The 20,507-nt window shown below is 44.2% G+C and overlaps 1 protein-coding gene across 4 annotated transcripts in view; it reads left to right on the top strand.

Annotated features, from left to right (window-relative positions):
- MARCHF8 (membrane associated ring-CH-type finger 8) overlaps nucleotides 1-20,507 on the top strand; it is a 355,638-nt gene that overhangs the window by 235,653 nt on the left and 99,478 nt on the right. The window contains exon 1 of one of the 4 annotated variants that reach the window (XM_068257610.1): nucleotides 2,001-2,394. The exons of 2 other annotated variants lie outside the window; for them this stretch is intronic. In XM_068257610.1, the coding sequence (XP_068113711.1) occupies nucleotides 2,365-2,394 (30 nt within the window). In that variant the 5' untranslated portion in view covers nucleotides 2,001-2,364. Of the gene's footprint in view, nucleotides 1-2,000; nucleotides 2,395-3,568; nucleotides 3,614-20,507 lie in introns of those variants that run through there. One more of the 4 variants, XM_068257611.1, reaches the window with a different exon arrangement.

Here is a 20,507-nt window from a genome sequence, read left to right as displayed (position 1 = left end):
TCATTTCTACAGTATAGCATTCCTGGTGGGAGTCTGCGTATCGGACACATTTGTGGCTCTTCCATGAATATAGCATTCCTGGTGGGAGTTTGCGTATCGGACACATTTGTGGCTCTTCCATGAATATAGCATTCCTGGTGGGAGTTTGCGTATCGGACACATTTGTGGCTCTTCCATGAATATAGCATTCCTGGTGGGAGTTTGCGTATCGGACACATTTGTGGCTCTTCCATGAATATAGCATTCCTGGTGGGAGTTTGCGTATCGGACACATTTGTGCCTCTTCCATGAATGTAGCGTTCCTGGTGGGAGTTTGCGTATCGGACACATTTGTGGCTCTTCCATGAATATAGGATTCCTGGTGGGAGTTTGCGTATCGGACACATTTGTGGCTCTTCCATGAATATAGGATTCCTGGTGGCAGTTTGCGTATCAGACACATTTGTGGCTCTTCCATGAATATAGCATTCCTGGTGGGAGTTTGCGTATCGGACACATTTGTGCCTCTTCCATGAATGTAGCGTTCCTGGTGGGAGTTTGCGTATCGGACACATTTGTGGCTCTTCCATGAATATAGGATTCCTGGTGGGAGTTTGCGTATCGGACACATTTGTGGCTCTTCCATGAATATAGGATTCCTGGTGGCAGTTTGCGTATCAGACACATTTGTGGCTCTTCCATGAATATAGCATTCCTGGTGGGAGTTTGCGTATCGGACACATTTGTGGCTCTTCCATGAATATAGCATTCCTGGTGGGAGTTTGCGTATCGGACACATTTGTGGCTCTTCTATGAATATAGCATTCCTGGTGGGAGTTTGCGTATCGGACACATTTGTGGCTCTTCCATGAATATAGCATTCCTGGTGGGAGTTTGCGTATCGGACACATTTGTGGCTCTTCCATGAATATAGCATTCCTGGTGGGAGTTTGCGTATCGGACACATTTGTGGCTCTTCCATGAATATAGCATTCCTGGTGGGAGTTTGCGTATCGGACACATTTGTGGCTCTTCCATGAATATAGCATTCCTGGTGGGAGTTTGCGTATCGGACACATTTGTGGCTCTTCCATGAATATAGGATTCCTGGTGGGAGTTTGCGTATCGGACACATTTGTGGCTCTTCTATGAATATAGCATTCCTGGTGGGAGTTTGCGTATCGGACACATTTGTGGCTCTTCTATGAATATAGCATTCCTGGTGGGAGTTTGCGTATCGGACACATTTGTGGCTCTTCCATGAATATAGCATTCCTGGTGGGAGTTTGCGTATCGGACACATTTGTGGCTCTTCTATGAATATAGTATTCCTGGTGGGAGTTTGCAAATGAGACAAATATTTGGCTCTTCTATGAATATAGTATTCCTGGTGGGAGTTTGCAAATGAGACAAATATCTGGCTCTTCTATGAATATAGTATTCCTGGTGGGAGTTTGCAAATGAGACAAATATTTGGCTCTTCTATGAATATAGCATTCCTGGTGGGAGTTTGCAAACAAACTTTTGTCTCTTCCTTCCTTTGTTCCTGGTGGAGGTTTGAATGTCAGATTAATTTTGGCTTTTCCATGAATATAGCTTTCCTGGTTGGAGTTTGCATATTTGTTATTAATAAAAATATATAATCTCCATTTGGCACAGACCTCTTCTGCAGCACTTTACAGAGTGTGTATGGTAATAACTATTCCTCAGAGGGACTGACCAAGTGATTGTTCAAATAAAAGTACATAGATCGCCTAAAAAAAAGTCTACAGCTTAAAGCGCACTGAGCTCTTTTTTTTTTTTTTTTTTTTTTTTGTGTGGTTTGTTTCTTGCATTCCATGTATATCACAGTGTAAAGTGTATATGAAGGTGTGATATTGTCTAGCACTGAGCCTGTGCTAGTGGCAGTTCAGCCTCTTGCTACATCGCCTCCTGTGTAATTCTGTCAGCTGTGCTGGTTATGTTGCTTTCTTCTCAGTGCTGGTGCATGGGTTGCCATCCTCCATCTCTCTCTCTCTCTGATGCTGCATTTTTAATGCTGTTGCCAGCGCAGGACTGGCTGTAACCTCACCGCTCAGTATAGTATTTGAGATCTCTAGTGGAGGCGGGGCAGCAGGCCTTGAAGGAGGATAAAGAGGAGTGAGTACATACATTATTTATTATCCATTGCCTCCACTCACAAGAATCAGCTGGAGGAAGTGTGCTAGGACCACTCTCCTCTGCACTAGCCCTGGCAGGCTTGTGACAAGCCCAGGCAAGTCAACTTTTCCCCTCTCCCTCTACAGGCTGTATGTAGGGCACACAGCAGATGCGCACAGTCCTCATCCATTTAACCTGGATTACTGGAGTCATGCAAGAGGAGGAAGCTCTAATAAGGATACACTGATGCATTCATGTTGGAAAATGAAGCTTCAGGTAGGGGAATGCTTTGTCAGCAGACAAACCTCTGATTTATTATTTAACTGCTGTCAGATGTTGTATGTAAGAACAATAACACTAGACCTGCGCTGCTTGCAGAAGTGATTGGCCATCTATCAATAGCACGCTGCATTTATTCAGCTTACATGCACTGTTGCAGGGAAGATCTAAATATTGCTATTTGTATTTTATGAGGTGTGTTTTATACATTAGTCTTTATTTTATGTTTTTGTTTTTTATGTGCATAATTGTGGTTGTAGATATAGATAGGTTAAACTTGGTTGTATTTTTAAAGTTCTGCTGGTGATTAGCACAGTTACCGGATTCAGGGCTAAGACCGGCATCTGATCAGGTGGGGAGTAGATCTACACATTATTTATATTGAGCAGCGCAGTAATTGAAAGGAACAGCCTTCAGCTTTGGCACTGTATGCCTCTGGGGGATTCCGACAGCGTCTCCTAACATAAACAAAGGCTCTTTGTTCCGAATGCTATCGCTGCCTGCTTTTACCCACCACAGGCATCAAATGTTATTGGCAGTGGGAGATATTGCTGCTTGCTTTTGTATTTTATTATTATTATTATTATTATTATTATTATTATGATCAAGATGGGTGACACATCCTGCCAGGTGCAATAGGTAACAAAGGGCAGCATGGTTGGATGATGTGATGCAAAGGTGCGCCGGGTTTACCCAGGAGGACAGGGACTCTGTTGTTTTTGCGCTGTCAAAGCTAGTAACCTGGAGAAAAATAATGACATCACTGCAGTATGGAGAAACTGTTAGCTTTATGTGAAATCTCCATAGAGAAGCTGATCACATGCTCTGCTGGGGATTAGCGTATGTGTACATTTATGGTATATGGCAGGACCCATGTCTCAGAACTGGCACAGCAAACGAAGGGCCCTGCGCCGTTCGCTCTCTTTTTTGGCTGACTGGCCCATGTGGCCAGCTGCTTGCTAAATTACTAAGATTTATATTAATCCATGACCTGCGGTCATCATGCTTGGTAAACAGCTGGGAGCTGTAAGACTGTTAGTCATGTCACCTGTTAAGAAATAAATAGTGTGTTGTCTCAGAGTTGTGAAGTTTAATGACCGAAAGCCAAGTTCAGCATCATAGGTGTCTTCTGTGGAGCTAAAAACTGGAGGCAAAGTGGATCCGTAACCCAGATCTTTCATATGAAATGAAGAACCTGATTGGTTACTTTTCTCAGGTATTACCTGGTTGCTGAGGTTGAGGATGATGTTTCCCATGGCAACCAGGGAGTTTTTCTGCTGTTATTTTGGGGAGTGTGGTTCTGGCCTGTAAGCAGTAATCTGGCTTGTTGATTGACTTTTATTATAGATTTTTATTGTAGAAATTACACCGACTGCTTGTTGCTTGTTGCTTGAGCTCAGTTTTAAAACTGAGAATATCGGTCACTTTAACGTAATTTGTAATTAGTCTGTTGAGGCAATTTGATTTCTACTTGACTGCTGGGTGTGTGATCAGTGAACAGCCAGGTGGGAGATTGCAATGCACACATTTACACTGTATATATACATAAACACACACTATAGTCTATAAATAGCAGCAGCTAGGAACCTGACCAGGCTATGCATACAATACAGACCCACTTCCACTGAATGGAATTAACCATTGTATGGAAGGACAGCGGACAAAAGAACAGAAGAATTCTGTTATCGCTATCAGCCTAGTGTCAAGTTTGGTTGCTTTGTGTGCATCATTTGTCATTTGCTAAAGAGCTTTTGCACTGTGTCTGGAAAAGCCACAGTTTGTGGCTTGTATCAAGTAATTAATCTATTTTAAAATGACGCTTGTATGAATTTGCAGGGAGAAAGAGAACAGGCTGTCCATGAAATCTAGCATGTGCCAACTTAGCAATTCAGGGCCTTTTTTTAGCCCACGTTAAATTACTGTTTAATTTATTTGACTTCATTCAAATCTAGTTTTGTGCTGCAAGGCAAATTCTCTACAAAAATGTAAGTTTAGTATGGTAAGGGACTTTTATCCTCTTTTTTTAGGTTTTTATTGTCCTGTGAAAAATGTTCCCTTCCTGCCCAGAAAGGAAGTAGAAACATCTCTCCAAGATTGACAGAGACAACAAATATTTTTTTTTCTCAAAGTTGGAATTTCCAACTAGTTTGTTTTTGTTTTGTTTTTTTTCTGTCCCCATTTCCTGTCCCTGATGCAACCAATTTTAATAATAAAGCCTTAAAGTTCCAAAGGACAAGAAGTGTAAGGTATATCTTTAATAAAGACAAAGAAAGCAGTCAAACCACCAGTTTAACCCATTGCTATACATAAAATGAATAAAGGGTACTCTCCAGGCCACTCTTTTTGTGTCCTGCAGTTAGCTTTGGTAAATTCCCCAGTTGCGCTCAGTCAAGTTCCACTGCACTTGCCTCCTATCAAGCTCCCGTGGCTGGGAACATTCTCCGCATGCGCAGTATGCTCCCAACTGGGCAGGTGCAGAATCGCGCAGGGGCAGGACATGCACAGTCGAGCTTGACTGGGGAATTTACCGGAGCCGACTGCAGGACAACGGAGCAGCCAGGGCAGATGGTGAGGAACTCCACAGCCTATAAGGGAGTTGGAGGAAGCCACAGGTAAGTATAAATACTTGTCTTGCTTTTATCTCAGGATTCCTTCAAAACAAACCCGTGACAAAAGATGTAAAGAATAATTAACCAAGGTAGAAGGAAGCCTCTGTATGATCTTCTTTGCAGCCGTCTCTGTGTAAAAGTGCGGCTGCACTGTTTTTGTGTGAATCCTATCTGCGCCTGCGTAGTAGCGCACATTGGCTTATGCACAGAGGAAAAGCTGAGCATGAGCAGTTTCATGCTACTATGCAGGCACAAACTATACTCATGTAGGCGTAGTGCGGCCGTACTCCTACACTGAGGGAAGTGTGGACATGGGAGCCAATCCGACAAGCCTGGATTTGCTTAGAGGGTCGCAGTGCTGTATCGGTTGGGTCAAAAACAATGGGGTAGGCCTCAGTATTATACAGAGGCTCCCTCCTACTAAGGTAAGTATCTAACTTACCTCCAATCTTTGGCTTTAGGTTCACTTTAAGGCTAGGGGCACACTTAACAGCACGTTTGCAGCGCTTGCCGATCACCAGGAGGCCCTGCAATTTTCCAATTGACCTCATGCAGCGATCACTATATAAGGCAATGAGGGACAAGGAGATTGCGGTCCTTTAGAGATTCAAAAATTGTGATTTCCGATTTGCTACTGAACCCCGGGTTTAAGGTTAGCCATACACTGATGTGGCCAAAAGATAGATCCTTCTCAGATCATAGTCTGATCAGAGAGGGATCTATCTGATTGATTCCCTCCACACACTGTACATAGATTTTTGTAATACATTTCAGCAGCAGTGCAGCACTATGGACAGTAGATCTTCCACCTCTTCTGACCCACCGCCAATTGATATCTTCCATCTGGCACGAACAACGTATTCTTTTGACTTTGGCTGAAAATCGTTTGGTCCATCGGGCTGGCATTTGGGGCATCCATTTCTAGCAGATTCGATCAAATCGGCCAGATATTGACAGTAAAACTTGACCAGTGTATGGCCAGCTTAAGAAGTTCAACCTATAAGACTATAGTCACAAATTCGAAAACTATATTCTTAAAGTGTTATTTAAGCTGAAAAAAGGATCTGTTTAACTTACCTGTGGCTTCTTTCAGCCCACTGGAGTTATCCTGTGCCCACGCCGTCCTTTCTTGCCCTCCAGTAAGCAGGGTTGACACCCTCAAAGCTGTCCAAGGCTACTGCGCATGCGTGGCCTGAGCTTCGGGCACCCTGATCATGCTCCCATTGCCGGGAACTTTCTATGCATGTGCAGTAGCGACTAGCCTATATTGCGCATGCGCGGAACGCTGTTGTGCTCAGGGACGCAGTGAGGCGGTACGTTGGCTGGCCAGCTTTGCGGGGGTTGCTGCTTCTGGCCGGAGGATCTTGGACGGATGGCGCGGGCACAGATTGACTCCAGGGGGTTGCAATAAGCCCCAGGTAAGTTAAACTGATTATTTTTTTTCTCTTTAGATTTCCCTTTAAAGGGAACCTAAACTGAAAAAGATATGGATATTTAATTTTAAACAACGCCAGTTGCCTGTTAGTCCTGCTGATCTCTTTGCTGCAACAGTGGCTGAATCACACACCTGAAACAAGCAGGCAGTTAATCCAGTCTGACTTCAGTCAGAGCACCTGATCTGCAGGCTTGTTGAGGGGTTGTGGCTAAAAGTATTAGAGACACAGGATCAGCAGGAGAGTCAGGCAACTGGTATTATTTTAAAAGGAAAAATGCATGTCCTTCTCAGGTTAGGTTCCCTTTAAGATGTACTTCACCTCACTGATGTGGAATATGTAAATTTAAATGTCTTGCAATTTGTGATTGATCTGGCGTGAATAAAAGTCTTCCTTGTTACAAAAAAAATATCTTTTGGTTATGTGTACATTTTTTTTACAAAGGAACTGCCAGCAGCCTGGAGATAGGTGTACCGGTAAATACATGAAAAGTTGAAAAACTGGTTATTTTTTATGGTCTGATTTGTTTCTATTTTTAAACACAAATGTACATAGCCAGATGATCCAATCAGTATTGCAGATGGTGAAAGAGAAACAAATGATTCTGCAAAATTTACCAAGCTTTGGAGCACCTTAATGACTTGTTCACGTGGACACTTGAACTATGACGTTCTGCTGTCCCAATCCTAAGGATTCGCCTCCATTTAGTTGCTTTACATGGATTGTGCAGCCCACATGAGTATTTGAGATGAATGGCTCCTCCTTGGTTGAGAATTATCTAGTTGTGTCTAGGGGTGACTGCTGCTGCTCATGTTAGAGCCTGAGCACACTGTTTGCATTGCTAAGCTGAAATCAGGTATGCGTATCAGTGTGCGATATACATTAGACAGTGCATAGACAGCACAGTCGATGGGCACATTTAAGCACTGCAGCATACGTTTCTGTGTGTACCCCAGTGCTGTCCCATTTGGTGCATTTGAATGTGGTTAGTATAGCAATGCAAGTGGCATACGTTTCTTTAAAATGCTTGGCCACCTGTGTTGCAGAGAATTGTGATGGAGTGTCCAGACCATTATGCTTCATACGCACAGTGGGCTCCCCTCTGCCAATAATCTGTCATGTGTATGGTGGCCCTAATGTGTGGATAAGAGATCCAGCCAGCCAGGTCATCTCATGCAAGCACAGGCCAAGGCTGAAGTGAAAGGAATATGGAGGCTGCCATATTTATTTCCTTTTCAACAATGCAAATAGCGTGGCTATTCTGCTGATCCACTGCCTCTGATACTTTTAGTCACCAGCCCTGAACAAGCATGCAGATCAGACGTTTCACTTAAGTTTGACCACATTTGCTGCATGCTTGTTTCAGGTGTGTGATTCAGACACTACTGATGTGTGAAAGATCATCAGGATGGCGGGCAACTGGTGTTGTTTAAAAGGAAATAAATATGACAGCCTCCATATCCCGCTCTCTTCAAGTGTCCTTTAAAGCAGACCCAAACTCTTAGGGCCTGTTTCTATTGGCGTTTAGGATTTGAGGTGATCACCGCATCGCCTTGCATCCTTCCGAAAGTGCTTCCGGTTGTCTTCCGTACAACCGGATGTGGCAACATGCAGCTTCCCGTCGGCGGGTATGGGGATTTGGATGCGTGTAGCGGAAAACACCAGCATGCTATCCATAATTTCCCCCACATCGCATCGTGCCGGATTGCATAGGTCAATTCACGCCAATGGAAACTACTCCATTGACGTGAATTGGTTGCAGTTTCCTTGCGTTGCAATGTGGAGCGGTTTCCACTTAGCAACGTGTCTAGTGGAAACGGGCCGTTACACAACACACAATTAAATTCCACGTATAGTTGCTGAAGAAATTCACTTCTCTGTGTTCTGTGTTTGTTTAGGCAGGTCAAAGTGTCCTAATTAGTTCTTATCAGCAACTGTAAATAGACTGTGGGTGTGCTCTGCCAATGCAACTCTCCATACAGTAAACACTGAGGCTTATGGTGAGTACACACGGGCGACAACTGTCGCCACAACCACGTGGCACGCGCGTGTTGCAGCGACAGGTCCCCCGTCTGTATAACTCGCATGCCACAAACCGTCGCTAGTCAGAGCTATCGCCGGCAACAGCTGTTGCCGCAACTGTCGCTAGTCCGCCACACGTACTGCGTGTGTATGCGGACTAGCAACAGCAACACAATACACTACTAACGGAACTTCCGGCGGGGGGGAGGAACCTTTGGCGACAGCTTCCGCCACATCTCTGTCCCTCTGTGCGCCGTGTGTACGGCTGCTGCACAGAGGGACCTGGTGACGAGCTGTCGCGCACACGTCCCCGGTGTGCTAGCGACAAGCTACAACGGTCCCCCATGTGTACGTACCATTATGCTGGAAATACACGGTACGTTTTTGTACCGTGTAATAGAGCCGCTGATGGCTCGATTGATAATTTCCGACGTGTCCGATCACCTGCCAGACCGATTCCCCGCTCGATACCGCGGGCAGGACAATGGTAAAAAATGAAAAGAAGATGAGAAGCGGGAATCGATACGGGCACGATCGGGGACGCGCCGGAATCGAGCCAGCGGCTCGATTGCACAGGCAAAAACATACCGTGTATGCCCAGCATTAAAGAGAACCAGAGACAAAGAAGAAATAGATTTATACATACCTGGGGCTTCCTCCAGCTCCATAAGCCTACACATTTAGTATCCGACGTGACTGTTCAAACATTTTTATGAATGACTGTTTAAGATCAGTGTATGAACAGCAATGCGCTACTTTAGACAGGTGTATATAGCCTTTAAGACTTTTTCAAAAAGGTCAAAATCCCATATGTCTAGGTCCAGCAATCGCTCTTTGGGAAATGGAGGATGTGGTAATTGAGCAACTCAGCTGTTTAATCACATTGTATACATTCCATAAACGGCCAACCTGTCCTACCCACTCTAATTATCTGATTCACCCTCAAACTCTGCTCCCACCTCTTCTCTATAGGCACACATTTGCTGCACGGGATGCACGGTGCAGTAGTGGTTAACGTTCTCGGTTTGCAGAGTCCCCGGTTCAAATTCCAGCCAGGGCACTATATACGCAGTTTGTATGTTCTCCCTGTCTCTGTGGGTTTCTTTCAGGCACTCTGGTATCCTCCCACACCCCTGAAACATACAGGTAAGTTAATAAGCTTCCCCCTAAAATTGGCCCTAGACTATGATACATACACTACACGATACATATAGATAGACATATGACTATGGTAGGAATTAGATTGTGAGCCCCTCTGAGGGACAGTTAGGTGACAAGACAATATTCCCCATTCGCCACAGGAAATATTTTTATTTAGTATTTATATAGCGCCAAGAAAGACGTTGGCGCTATATAAATACTAAATAATACAAATATTTCCTTTTGCGAAGGGGAGTAGTGGTGACTAGGAAGTAGAACAAGGCCGTGTATATTTCATTTGAGAGCGTCATGGGTTTGAGACCTGGCTGATTGATCCTCTGTGTGATTATCCAGCAGTCATCAAGGCAGTAAAAAATACTATGGGCTGGTGCACACCAGAGTGGTTCTAGAGCGTTTTTTAAAACGCTTGCAGGGGGAAAACTGCTTGGCTAATGAAAATAAATGGGATGGTGCTCACCAGAGCGGCTCGTTTTTTTTCCACAAAAGCAAACTCCCGGGCTGCAGCATTTTTTAGATTTCTGAGGCGTTTGTGCCTCAGTGTTAACGTATAGAAAGTGGAAAACCGCTCTGAAAAAACGCTAGATCAGATCGGTTTTCCAGGCGTTTTGTTACAGAAGCTGTTCAGTAACCGCTTTACTGTAACAATATTTGAAATGTGCTACACAAAAACGATCCAAAAAACGCTAGGCATGCTTAGAAAACATGCCTAGAATCGCTCTGAAATCTGCTTCAAAAACCTCTAGCGGTTTGCAGATCTGCTAGAGGTTTTTGGTGTGCACTGGGCCTATGGCTGGATACCCAAATCTATATAGAAACATTTAGTGTGGATGATATATACAAAGCAATTGCTTTAGGTCCTACTTCTACCTGCAGTGTAGTGCTGCTGGTCCGTTCTGCAGCAGGACAAGGCTCCGAGGCTTCTGGGAAAGCTTGGATCAGGCATAAATAAGATAACTTGCACTAAAGTTTGTATTTCATTTTCCAGGGTGTATTACCATGAACAGTGTGGGAGATGATACTGCACAGATATTATCAGACTGGATAGTGACTGAGATTACTGTAAGCATGTTGCACAGATGGCAGTATGACTACGGTCTCCAACGTGATCAGTGCCTCCGCTCAGCTTCTTCATGCCAGCTCTCACTTCTGTTGTAGAATTTCTTGGCTGGAAGAGTTGGCATGACATTGAGCACTTTGCCTGTCAGTCCTTCTATTTACAGTCCCTGTGGCAAAGCTGAGAGGCTTGTTGAATCATTGTGGTATAGACATACTGGCAGAATGGCGTTTTGATAGTGTCGGTATAAAATGATTTGTTTCCGTAATGCATCGCTAAGTACAGATTGCAAAACTTTTATCCTTTTTCTGTATATACCGTACATACAGAGAATCAGTCAGCCTGGTTAACTGCTAAATATCTGCTTTGCCAGTATTTAATGGAGATTCAAAGATTTGCATTGTCCACCTTATGTGTTTTAAAAGTTACTTGGAGAGGGAGAAGGTCGGTGGTGAGGGGGAAATGAGGAGGACTGCTTCATTAAGAGGCATAAAATTATTTAGTGAACTGGATGGTTTGTAATTAGTTTAGTGAGATTGTTTGATTGTTTTTCAGTAAAGGTGGCCATACACTGGTCGATGTGCCATTAGATCGACCAGCTGACAGATCCCTATCTGATCGAATCTGATCAGATAGGGATCGTATGGCTGCCTTTACTGCAAACAGATTGTGAATCGATTTCAGCCTGAAACCGATCACAATCTGTTCAGCTGCTCCTGCCGCCTGTCCCCCCCCCGTATACATTACCTGAGGCTGGCTCCCGGGCGTCTTCTCCGCACTGCACCGCACTGCTGTTCTTGCTCCATCCCGGCGCTTCCTGTGTTACTCCGTGACCAGGAAGTTCAAATAGAGCGCCCTCTATTTCAACTTCCTGGTCACCGGAGTGACACAGGAAGTATAAGCGTACACTGGGAGATGCGGAAATGCGGTGCAGCGAGGAGAAGAGGACCCCGGAGCCAGCTTCAGGTAATGTATACATGCTCGGATCGGGCCCGAATCGTACGCCGCAAGCGACGCGCTCCTACCGCCGGGCGATCGAGGGTAATTTCCCGCACGGCGCGATCGACGGTCCGATCCGATTTCGGGAGGGAATCGGATCGGCGGGTGCGTTTGGCGCAAGCGATTGGCAGCAGATCCGATCCCAGGATCGGATCTGCTGTCGAAACGGCCGTGAATCGAGCCAGTGTATGGCCTGCTTAACTTTTATTGCAGCTGTGTACAGACCTTTATAGATCTTCTTCTAAGATAGAGTTATGGTTGGCTACAAAGGTCCTGATGCACATAGTGCACGACAATTTTACTGGTACCATCGCCAGACGCCAGGGGAGTAGTTGTGCTGTTACAGCGCCGCGGATAGCGATAATGGCATAATGCTCACTATTCCCCCGGTGTTTATTTGGTTAAACTGACGTGTGCTCTGTGGGCATGGTAGTTTTACTTGACCAACGTAAATCAGGCCCAAAGTTACATTTAGTTACTTTTAGGGCTGTTACGTATTGCGGAGGCTAGGACTGGACAGTTGGCAAGAGGGTAAAGGGGCCCATACACTCAGCCGATTTTCTGGCCGATCGATCAAAATCGGTTGGCCAATCAACTGATCGGCCGATTTCGATGGATTTCAATCGAACTGGCAGGGTGGAAAATCTAGGTCGATCTGATGAGATTGCTTATTTTGCATTGGCCCTAATGGAAATCTGATGGCAAAAAAATGCCATCAGATCGAATTTCAATAGATTTCAAACTGAAATCTATTGGAATTCTATCCTGGTAAAAAATGTTCTAAAAACGCATCAGATAGATCATCAGATGCATTTCTTATCTATCTGCTGCCAATCTGACGAGTGTATGGGCATCTTAAGGCTCCAATCATGGTATGGGAAGCATTCATCTAGGTGCAGGATGAAAGTCTGTTTTCTACTCCCTAACCCTCCTGCTCTGTGCTGCTCCGTGCTGCTCCATCGTGCACCGTTCCTTTACACACCCCTTCACCACAACACATGCTAGCGACACGCCTGTACAGAACTCTGTCCCAAAGTGTTGCCTGAGGCATCAAGTCCCAATCTCCAGCCTTTTTCACATAGGCAGCTAACAGGCACTGTCATCCTTCACCTGACAGTTGCTCCAGTGTACCTGCAAGCTCTTGGGGGGGAGGGGGGGCATAGAGTACCATCCATCCTGTGGCTGTACATCTGAATGAGGCAGCATCCACACTCAGGTGTTTTTTTTTTTTTTGTTTTTTTTTTTTTTAACTGGCATGTACCTGTACAATGTGCCGAGCACCGACGTGTGGTTACAAATGCTGCCATCGGGCTGCATTAAAGCTGATCTGAACTGAGAACTTCCTCTCTGCTCTAAAAAGATAAGTAACAGCATAATAACCTTTAAAGGAAAAACATTTTTGTTACAGCTGATACAAATCTTGCAATAAATCTGAAGTGTCTACTTCCTGCTTTCGTGGAAGCAGACATATTGTTAACATCCTGTGTTTATAAATTAGCTGCTCTGCCATCGCAGTCAGCTGAAACAGTTGAGAGATTAAATTACAATTTATGATTAGTCACAGATGATGGGGGGGATAGACAGGCTAAGTTCCCTAAACACATACAGGGTGCATTGCTCTGTGGTTTCCTTTTGTCCTGTTCAAGAGTTCAGGTCCACTTTAAATCCCAGTCAGAAGGTGCTAGTTGTCCAGCAGATCAGTAGCTGCACTGTGGGGCCAGGACTGGAGAGTGATTGTGTGTTGTTGTTCCGCTATCTCAGTGCAAATGCAGTCAAATCTGATCAAAACAATTGACTCTCAGTACAATATTGACATTTCCGTACATATTGACATTAAATAAAGTGACTAATCCAAACATTGTTTGGGGAGAATCAGGTAATGATTTAAGGTTTATTGGATTGGGAGACAAAGACCACTGACCTCTGTTGGCTCAACATATTTCAAGACCCTTTCCTTTTGCTATAGTTCTAGAGATAAGAATGAAAAGCAGACAGTGATACTGGTTTGCTTTGTTTAAATCCCTATTCAATGTTTAGTTGAGAATTTGTGTTTTGTTAGCATTGCACTGAAGGCCCTGAGGAAGACCAATTTGGTTAGGCATCCCCACAAGGCAGTTCAAGGATGGTTTGTACACACGCCAGACAAAGTCCAGCTGATCGTTCAGCTTGACCTTACTGGAAAGTACAGTACGGCTTTCCCACAACGTTTAGTAATCCATCTTGCTGGATCGCTAGTGGTAATGAACAAACACACCTCTTTCTTACTTAAAGTGTAACTGTCGGGCATAATATCAAAAATCAATTCTTTATTTTTATCTGGTAAACATGTATTAAGGATGCTAATCAGGCAATCCAAAAGTTAAAATCTCTATTACTTTTCTTGTTTATAAATGATCATTCCCCAGTTTACCTGACTCTTATTTGGTACGTTGCCGCAAAAAGGAAGTTGCAGGGCATGCTGGGTTGTCCTTTTTTGCTTCTGTGCATTAGTTAAGTCTGAGGGGAAATAACGAAGCAAAAAAAAGACAACCCAGCATTTCCTGCAACTTCCTTTGTGCGGCAACGTACCAAATAAGAGTCGGGTAAACTGGGGAATGATCATTTATAAACAAGAAAAGTAATAGAGATTTAAACTTTTGGATTGCCTGGTTAGCATCCGTATTACTTGTTTGCCAGATAAAAATAAAGAATTGATTTTTGACTTTATGCCTGACAGTTACTCTTTAACCCACTCGCGCTGAGATTGTGTCCAACCCACAACCCCCACATGCTGTTCAGCTACAGCTCTAGCCAAACCGTGTGTCTGTATAGCGCTTGTTCCCCTTGTTACCCTATCGGTCAACACGGTGACCTTCATTGAGTATGTAACGCATACAATTCCGACTATGCCTCTATCGCTGCTTCTGGCCACTGCATTCCATGTGTCCTTTGAGCTCTTTGTTACTTATCGTAGTTGGCTGATGGTGTAATGGTTAAGGGCTCTGCCTCTGACACAGGAGACCTGGGTTCGAATCTCGGCTCTGCCTGTTCAGTAAGCCAGCACTAATTCAGTAGGAGACCTTTGGCAAGTCTCCCTTACACTGCTAATGCCAATAGAGCGCGCCCTAGTGGCTGCTGCTCTGCTCTGGCGCTTTGAGTCCGCAAGGAGAAAAGCGCAATATAAATGTTATTTGTCTTGTGTGTCTTGTCTACTTCCTGCTTCAAATTTGGAAGAAGGAAGTTTTGGAGTGACGTAGAACGCAGGGGCCAGAGGTGGCAATATGGATAAATTAACAACCCCTGTCACTGTCCCCATGCAGGTTCTGATCTTAAGAATTCGGAAAAAGGTTTCTGAATTCTAAGAACCCGAACACATCAATGCTACCACAAAGACAGCTGCTTTAAGCTGTCTAGGTAGTGGTACTTTATAAAGGGCACATGCTCCATGATATGGTCCTGTCTTCTGCTTGTTGAAAGTCTTGTTAGTGAATTTCATGATTAACGGGACACCCACCCTGAACTCACTCCTGTAATTGTTCATAAGTACCTACCAATGCAGTCCATTACCTTCAGAGCACGTATGTGGACTCTGTGCTTATCTGTCTGGTGGTCTGCACGGCAAAAAAAAGTGGATCTGACTCTATTCCAGGTCTTGCTAAAGCTTGATCCAATGGATTTTCTCCACGTAGGTGCCGGTGGTGGTGGAATAGAGAACTATAGTATATAGTAGGAGGCACTCCACAGGCCGGAACCTGTGTTCATGTTTGATGATGAAGGGCTGAGCCCGAAACATGTAGTGTGCTGACATTGCTATTAAACGTGAATGCAAGTTCCAGCCTGTGGAATGCCTCCATCTATATATTATAGTATACATTATGGTGCTGGGGTGGTGAACCTTCTTGGAGGGGTGCACCAGCATTGTAAAGCTCTCCTGGGGACGAGGATTGAGCTACAACAGGAGTTGACAACCCATTTGCATTCAGTGGTGGAATAGATGACCTATCTCCATTCATTGGCTCTGTCCAGGCAGAAACACGTCAAGGGGTCGCTGTCATCCCATTATTTTGGGCTATAGACAACATCGTAATTTATCGATAGACAATGCTGGTATAGGGAACCTGAGGTGAGAGGCATATGGATGTTTATTTCCTTTTAAACAATACCACTTGCCTGGCAATCCTGTTGATCTTCTGACTTCGAGTCCAAGCACCGGATCTGCATACTTGTTCAGGGACTTTGGCTAAAAGTATTAGACACAGGATCAGGGGACAGGCAGCTTGGATTGTTTAAAAGTAAATAAATCTGTCAGTCTCTGTATCCTCTCACCTTGGGTTCCTGTAGCACCCCATTTTTTGACCTGCACCAATCGCCATCTACCACACCCAGGGTAGGACTCATCTGCTGCACGCAGTCATGTATGTTTGGCAGGCAATGCCTCAACAGTTCCCTACTTGAATTTTGCAGAACTTTGCACATAATTTTGAATGTTTTTGTGACTTCTGGACTCTGATTAAACACACAATTCTCCTGCAGTGCGGATCTTTGTTCTTTATGGTCAAATTGCAATCTAGCATATTACATCCTGAGCACGAAGTGTGATTCCCAGGTGAAAGGGAATGCTTAATGTCCCATTCCTCCACTCCCTCCACGTCCAGCGACCATCTTGTAGTGCCGGTGTTCACATTTTCTCTTTTAATCATATGCATTGATTTCTAGCCGATTCGATCAGAGTGATCGAATCAGCCGTATTTCTATAGCAGAAACCGATGTATGGCTAGATACCGGTATTCTACGTGAGGAGAGAGGGCCAAGTGTTGGGAGATATCCATGCACATAATAGAATATCTGTATTTTTCTATTACCAATATCTACAGTAACTATCGGGAATATGTTATGCCAAATGTATCATTCAGTTAATCAGATAGCACAATGAAAGGTTTATAGGTGACCGTGTAATGCTAGGTACACATTATACCATTTTCTGTTCGATTTTCCGTTATGCTGGGAGTACACGGCTCAATTTTGAGCCATTAAGATAGCTCGATAGATAATTTCCAACATGTCAGATCCCCTGCCCGATCGTTTCGCCGCTCGATTCCGGGTTGAAGTGAATGGAAAAAAGAGAAGAAAAATGAGCGGAAGATAAGGGAATTGACTGTGGAATCGAGACACAAAACGATCGAGTGGGAGAATCGAGTGACAAAATCGAGCCATGTATGCCCAGCATTATGCTAGGAATACACGGTATGTTTTGTACCGTGTAATTGAGCCACTGGATCTATTCCGGCAGGGACACGCGCCGGCCTGAGCAGGCAATGTATTGCCGCTAGCATCGGTCGTCAGACATTCGAACGCCGCTATCGACGCACTACCGACCCGCCGGCGATCGAGCGAAATCTTCTGCACGGACAGATCGACGGGAACAATTAATTTCGGATGGAAATCAATTGTTCGGTCAGCGTTTGCGAAACGATTTCACACCAGATTCGAATCTGCTGTATATCGGCAGGAAAATCATTAAGTGTATGGGCCCCTTTAAGGTGCGTGCACACCTCAGATTTTTCCAAAAGACCAGTCGTTTGGACGTCTAAGCGTGTGTACAAACGGTCGTTCAGCTGATAAGACTGGTTTTGATGGATCCGCTACTCGGATCGGTCAAATCCAGTCTGATCAACTGAACGACCGTTTGTACACACGCCTGATTTGACGTCCAAATGACCGGTCGGTCAGACGTCCATATGACCGGTCGTTTGGAAAAATCCAACGTGTGTACGTACCTTAACAGAAAAATCGAACAGAAAATTGTATGGTGTACTAGGCATAAGATCTGGAAAAATGTTCTACTTCACTCTAAGATTTCATCCTGCAATGTTCTATACAACACAGTGATAAATGTATATAGGGGATTATGTCACAGGTGTTACTGATATAAAGAAAAGGTTTCACTTTTCTGAAATGTTTCCCGACTTTGAGCTTCCATATCAGCGGATGACCTAGCAACAGGCGCCAAGGCATCGCTGTCACTGTGTTTTAGAGATCACAGCAATCAGAATAAGGCCCCCTGCACGCTGCAAGCCCGATTTGCAATTTTCCCTGGATGCTATCAAAAGAAAAATTCAGCATGCAGTAACAATTAAAAATTGCATCAAAATCGTAAATCTGTATCAGAATCGCATGTAGTGTGCAAGAGGCCTTATAGGAATAATCATTAGTAGTAAGAAGAATTCTGCTAAGGATTCCAACAAATCCTTGTATATGTACAGGCGACATACAATGTACATGAATTCTGCACACACTATTTCTGGATGTTTCATTTGTATAATTTGAACAGAGAAGTATTATTATTAATGGAATACCAAAAGATATCAAACTGAAATGGCCTATTTTGTTGGCTATAGGATGACCTACATTAAATTAAATACATTACAATCCTCAGACAGTGTTGTATAGAGACACATTGAAATTACTCAGGCTGAATTGAAACGTATTGATCAATGAATCATGACTTTTGAAGGAAAATGCAAGAAAAGTAAAGGGTATTTTTATAGAATTGGGCTGGCGTATGATATTCCCAACGTGTGACCATTATTTGCACTTTATTTGATCATCACCTTAAACGATAGGAGTACTTTTAAACTAATAATCCTATAAGACCTTTAGTCTCCTTGCCTACCCTATTTGGTCATAGTGCAAACTGTGGCTAGAATTGATGACCTGAGCAGCTTAGGCAATTTTCTTTGCAATTTTTGTGTCCTATCTGTACTGTGATTGCACCTTCCAACCTTTAGATGGTGCTATTGGGGTAGACAGCTGTAGGTTGAGCAACAGCGTCTTATTAGGGTTCAACTGAAAGCTATGTGTTAATCTACTAATGAGGAGACGAAGTGGCTGTACTATATATATATATATATATATATATATATATATATATATATATATATATATATATATATATATATATATATATATATATATATATATATATATATATATATATATATATATATATAAAAAACCTTCCATGTAGCACCCATGATCACTTCTGTGTTCCTCTGTGGGGGTCAAAACGCAATAATTTGCCAAATGGCTGAAAGCACTGCTAAGGGTTGCTGAATGTTTTTCTACTTGCTAGCATAAAAGCATTTGAGCGAGGCGCCGGGCTGCTGGTTCAGGCGCCGGGCTGCTGGTTCAGGATGAACCAGCCCTTAAATATGTCCGGTGCTAGTCTAGATTGGGGAATTGCCTTGTGTTATTGTATTAGGTTGGATCATACAGACGGTAGCAAGGTGATTACAGAGGAAAGTGAACAGAAGGTTTACCTCATTGAGAGGAAAAGATTGTGGCGATACCAGCGGTGCAGCATCACAAGGAAGGCACAGCAATTGTCTCAGTGCCTGGCACACAATGAGGTGTCTGCCATTACATAGCCAGAAGATGCTGCTAATTATGTGAGAAATTCACAAGTACAATAACTGCAGTCAAATCAATGCAAGAATACTTCTAATGACTTTCTAAGTTCCACCGCTGTTCCAAACCACTAAAACAGCTCACTTTTATTCCAGTATTTTACAGTATCTGCTCTGTTATCCTGACCTCATCGCTGTCTCTGCCTGTCCTTTACATAACCTCAGCATGCCCCCTCCCATGCTGTCCCTTGTGGCTTCACAGTTCATGGCATTCCAATGTGTGTTAGCTGTGCACTGCTCCAGGCCATCTGTGCCCATCAGTGTAATTGCAGGGATTCCAGTAACTGGCGAGTACTTCCTCCCCACAGTGACCACCTAGCTGTGATGCTTGGAGACTGGGGCGCAGACTGACAGCTCTCTGCCTGAGACCTGCTCTTCCTGACTTTCCATCTAACCTGTTGTGTGGTGACATTTTACCACGCCATGGACAGTTTTACGTAGAAATCCAATGGCTCACATTGTGGTGCGGTTTAACATCATTAAAAATTACCTTGCCAGTTTAGTCTGCATTCTTTTTCTAATCTGAAATCTGTACACTGTTAATTTTTTTTCTGGTCAGACATATAAAGAGGCTCATAATATTTTTAATATTATTATTACTTAGTATTTTTCAAATAACCCTCCAGGACAGGTGCTTACATATGAGATTAGGCCCCGCCCCAACAGGAAACACAAAGAACTAGCTCTCTATAAGTTCCACCTCTAACCTCTACCTGCCAGTTCTTTGTGTTTCCTGTTCCGGGGAACACCTAGCTCTCTGGCTAGGAGAGGTGGTCAGCAGCCAGGCAGTGCTGAGGCCATTAGGAACTAGTAAAGGGTAGCCTGGTCCAGGTGGAATGATGAGGTTTACCTTATCCACCGGGTGGTGGATTCTCCTGGGATGGCCGGCAGGTGCAGTGGTGACCAGGGGAGCGGCAGCGGAGGCAGCTAAGGCGGAGGCCATACACCCAACGGAGGAAGCTGGCGCCATGCGGAGGCGGAATGGTGGCTTCTGGAGTGTGCGGGAGTGTGGCAGCGTGTCCAGGCGGAAGCGAGGGCAGTAACGCTGGCTATGCGAAACTTCCGCCCTTACGGTGACGTATTTCCGGTTCCGGGTTGGGTGCCTGCTTAGAGGCCGCGGCGTCCATCCCCACATGCGTTTGTGTGTAGGAGGAGATGGACGCAAAGCAGAAGACAGCAGATCAGGTAAGTGGAGGCTACGTCGGAGGACATTCGCCCGTCTGATCTGCAAGGTCTGATGTTAGTAGCCGCTGTCTGATTGAGGTCTGCTAAGGGGGGAAAGTTAATGTTTACCTATCCCGCAGTCTGATCTCAGAGGTCTGATATTGTATTAAACAGATGCTTAGATGGTTAATATAGGATATAGTATATGCTAAATTTACATCGG

Source organism: Hyperolius riggenbachi, chromosome 10 (assembly GCF_040937935.1).
Source record: "Hyperolius riggenbachi isolate aHypRig1 chromosome 10, aHypRig1.pri, whole genome shotgun sequence".
In the NCBI taxonomy this organism is placed as follows: domain Eukaryota; kingdom Metazoa; phylum Chordata; class Amphibia; order Anura; family Hyperoliidae; genus Hyperolius; species Hyperolius riggenbachi.
The sequence above is the reverse complement of the archived record's forward strand: the minus strand, read 5'-3'. Positions and strand labels throughout refer to the sequence as shown.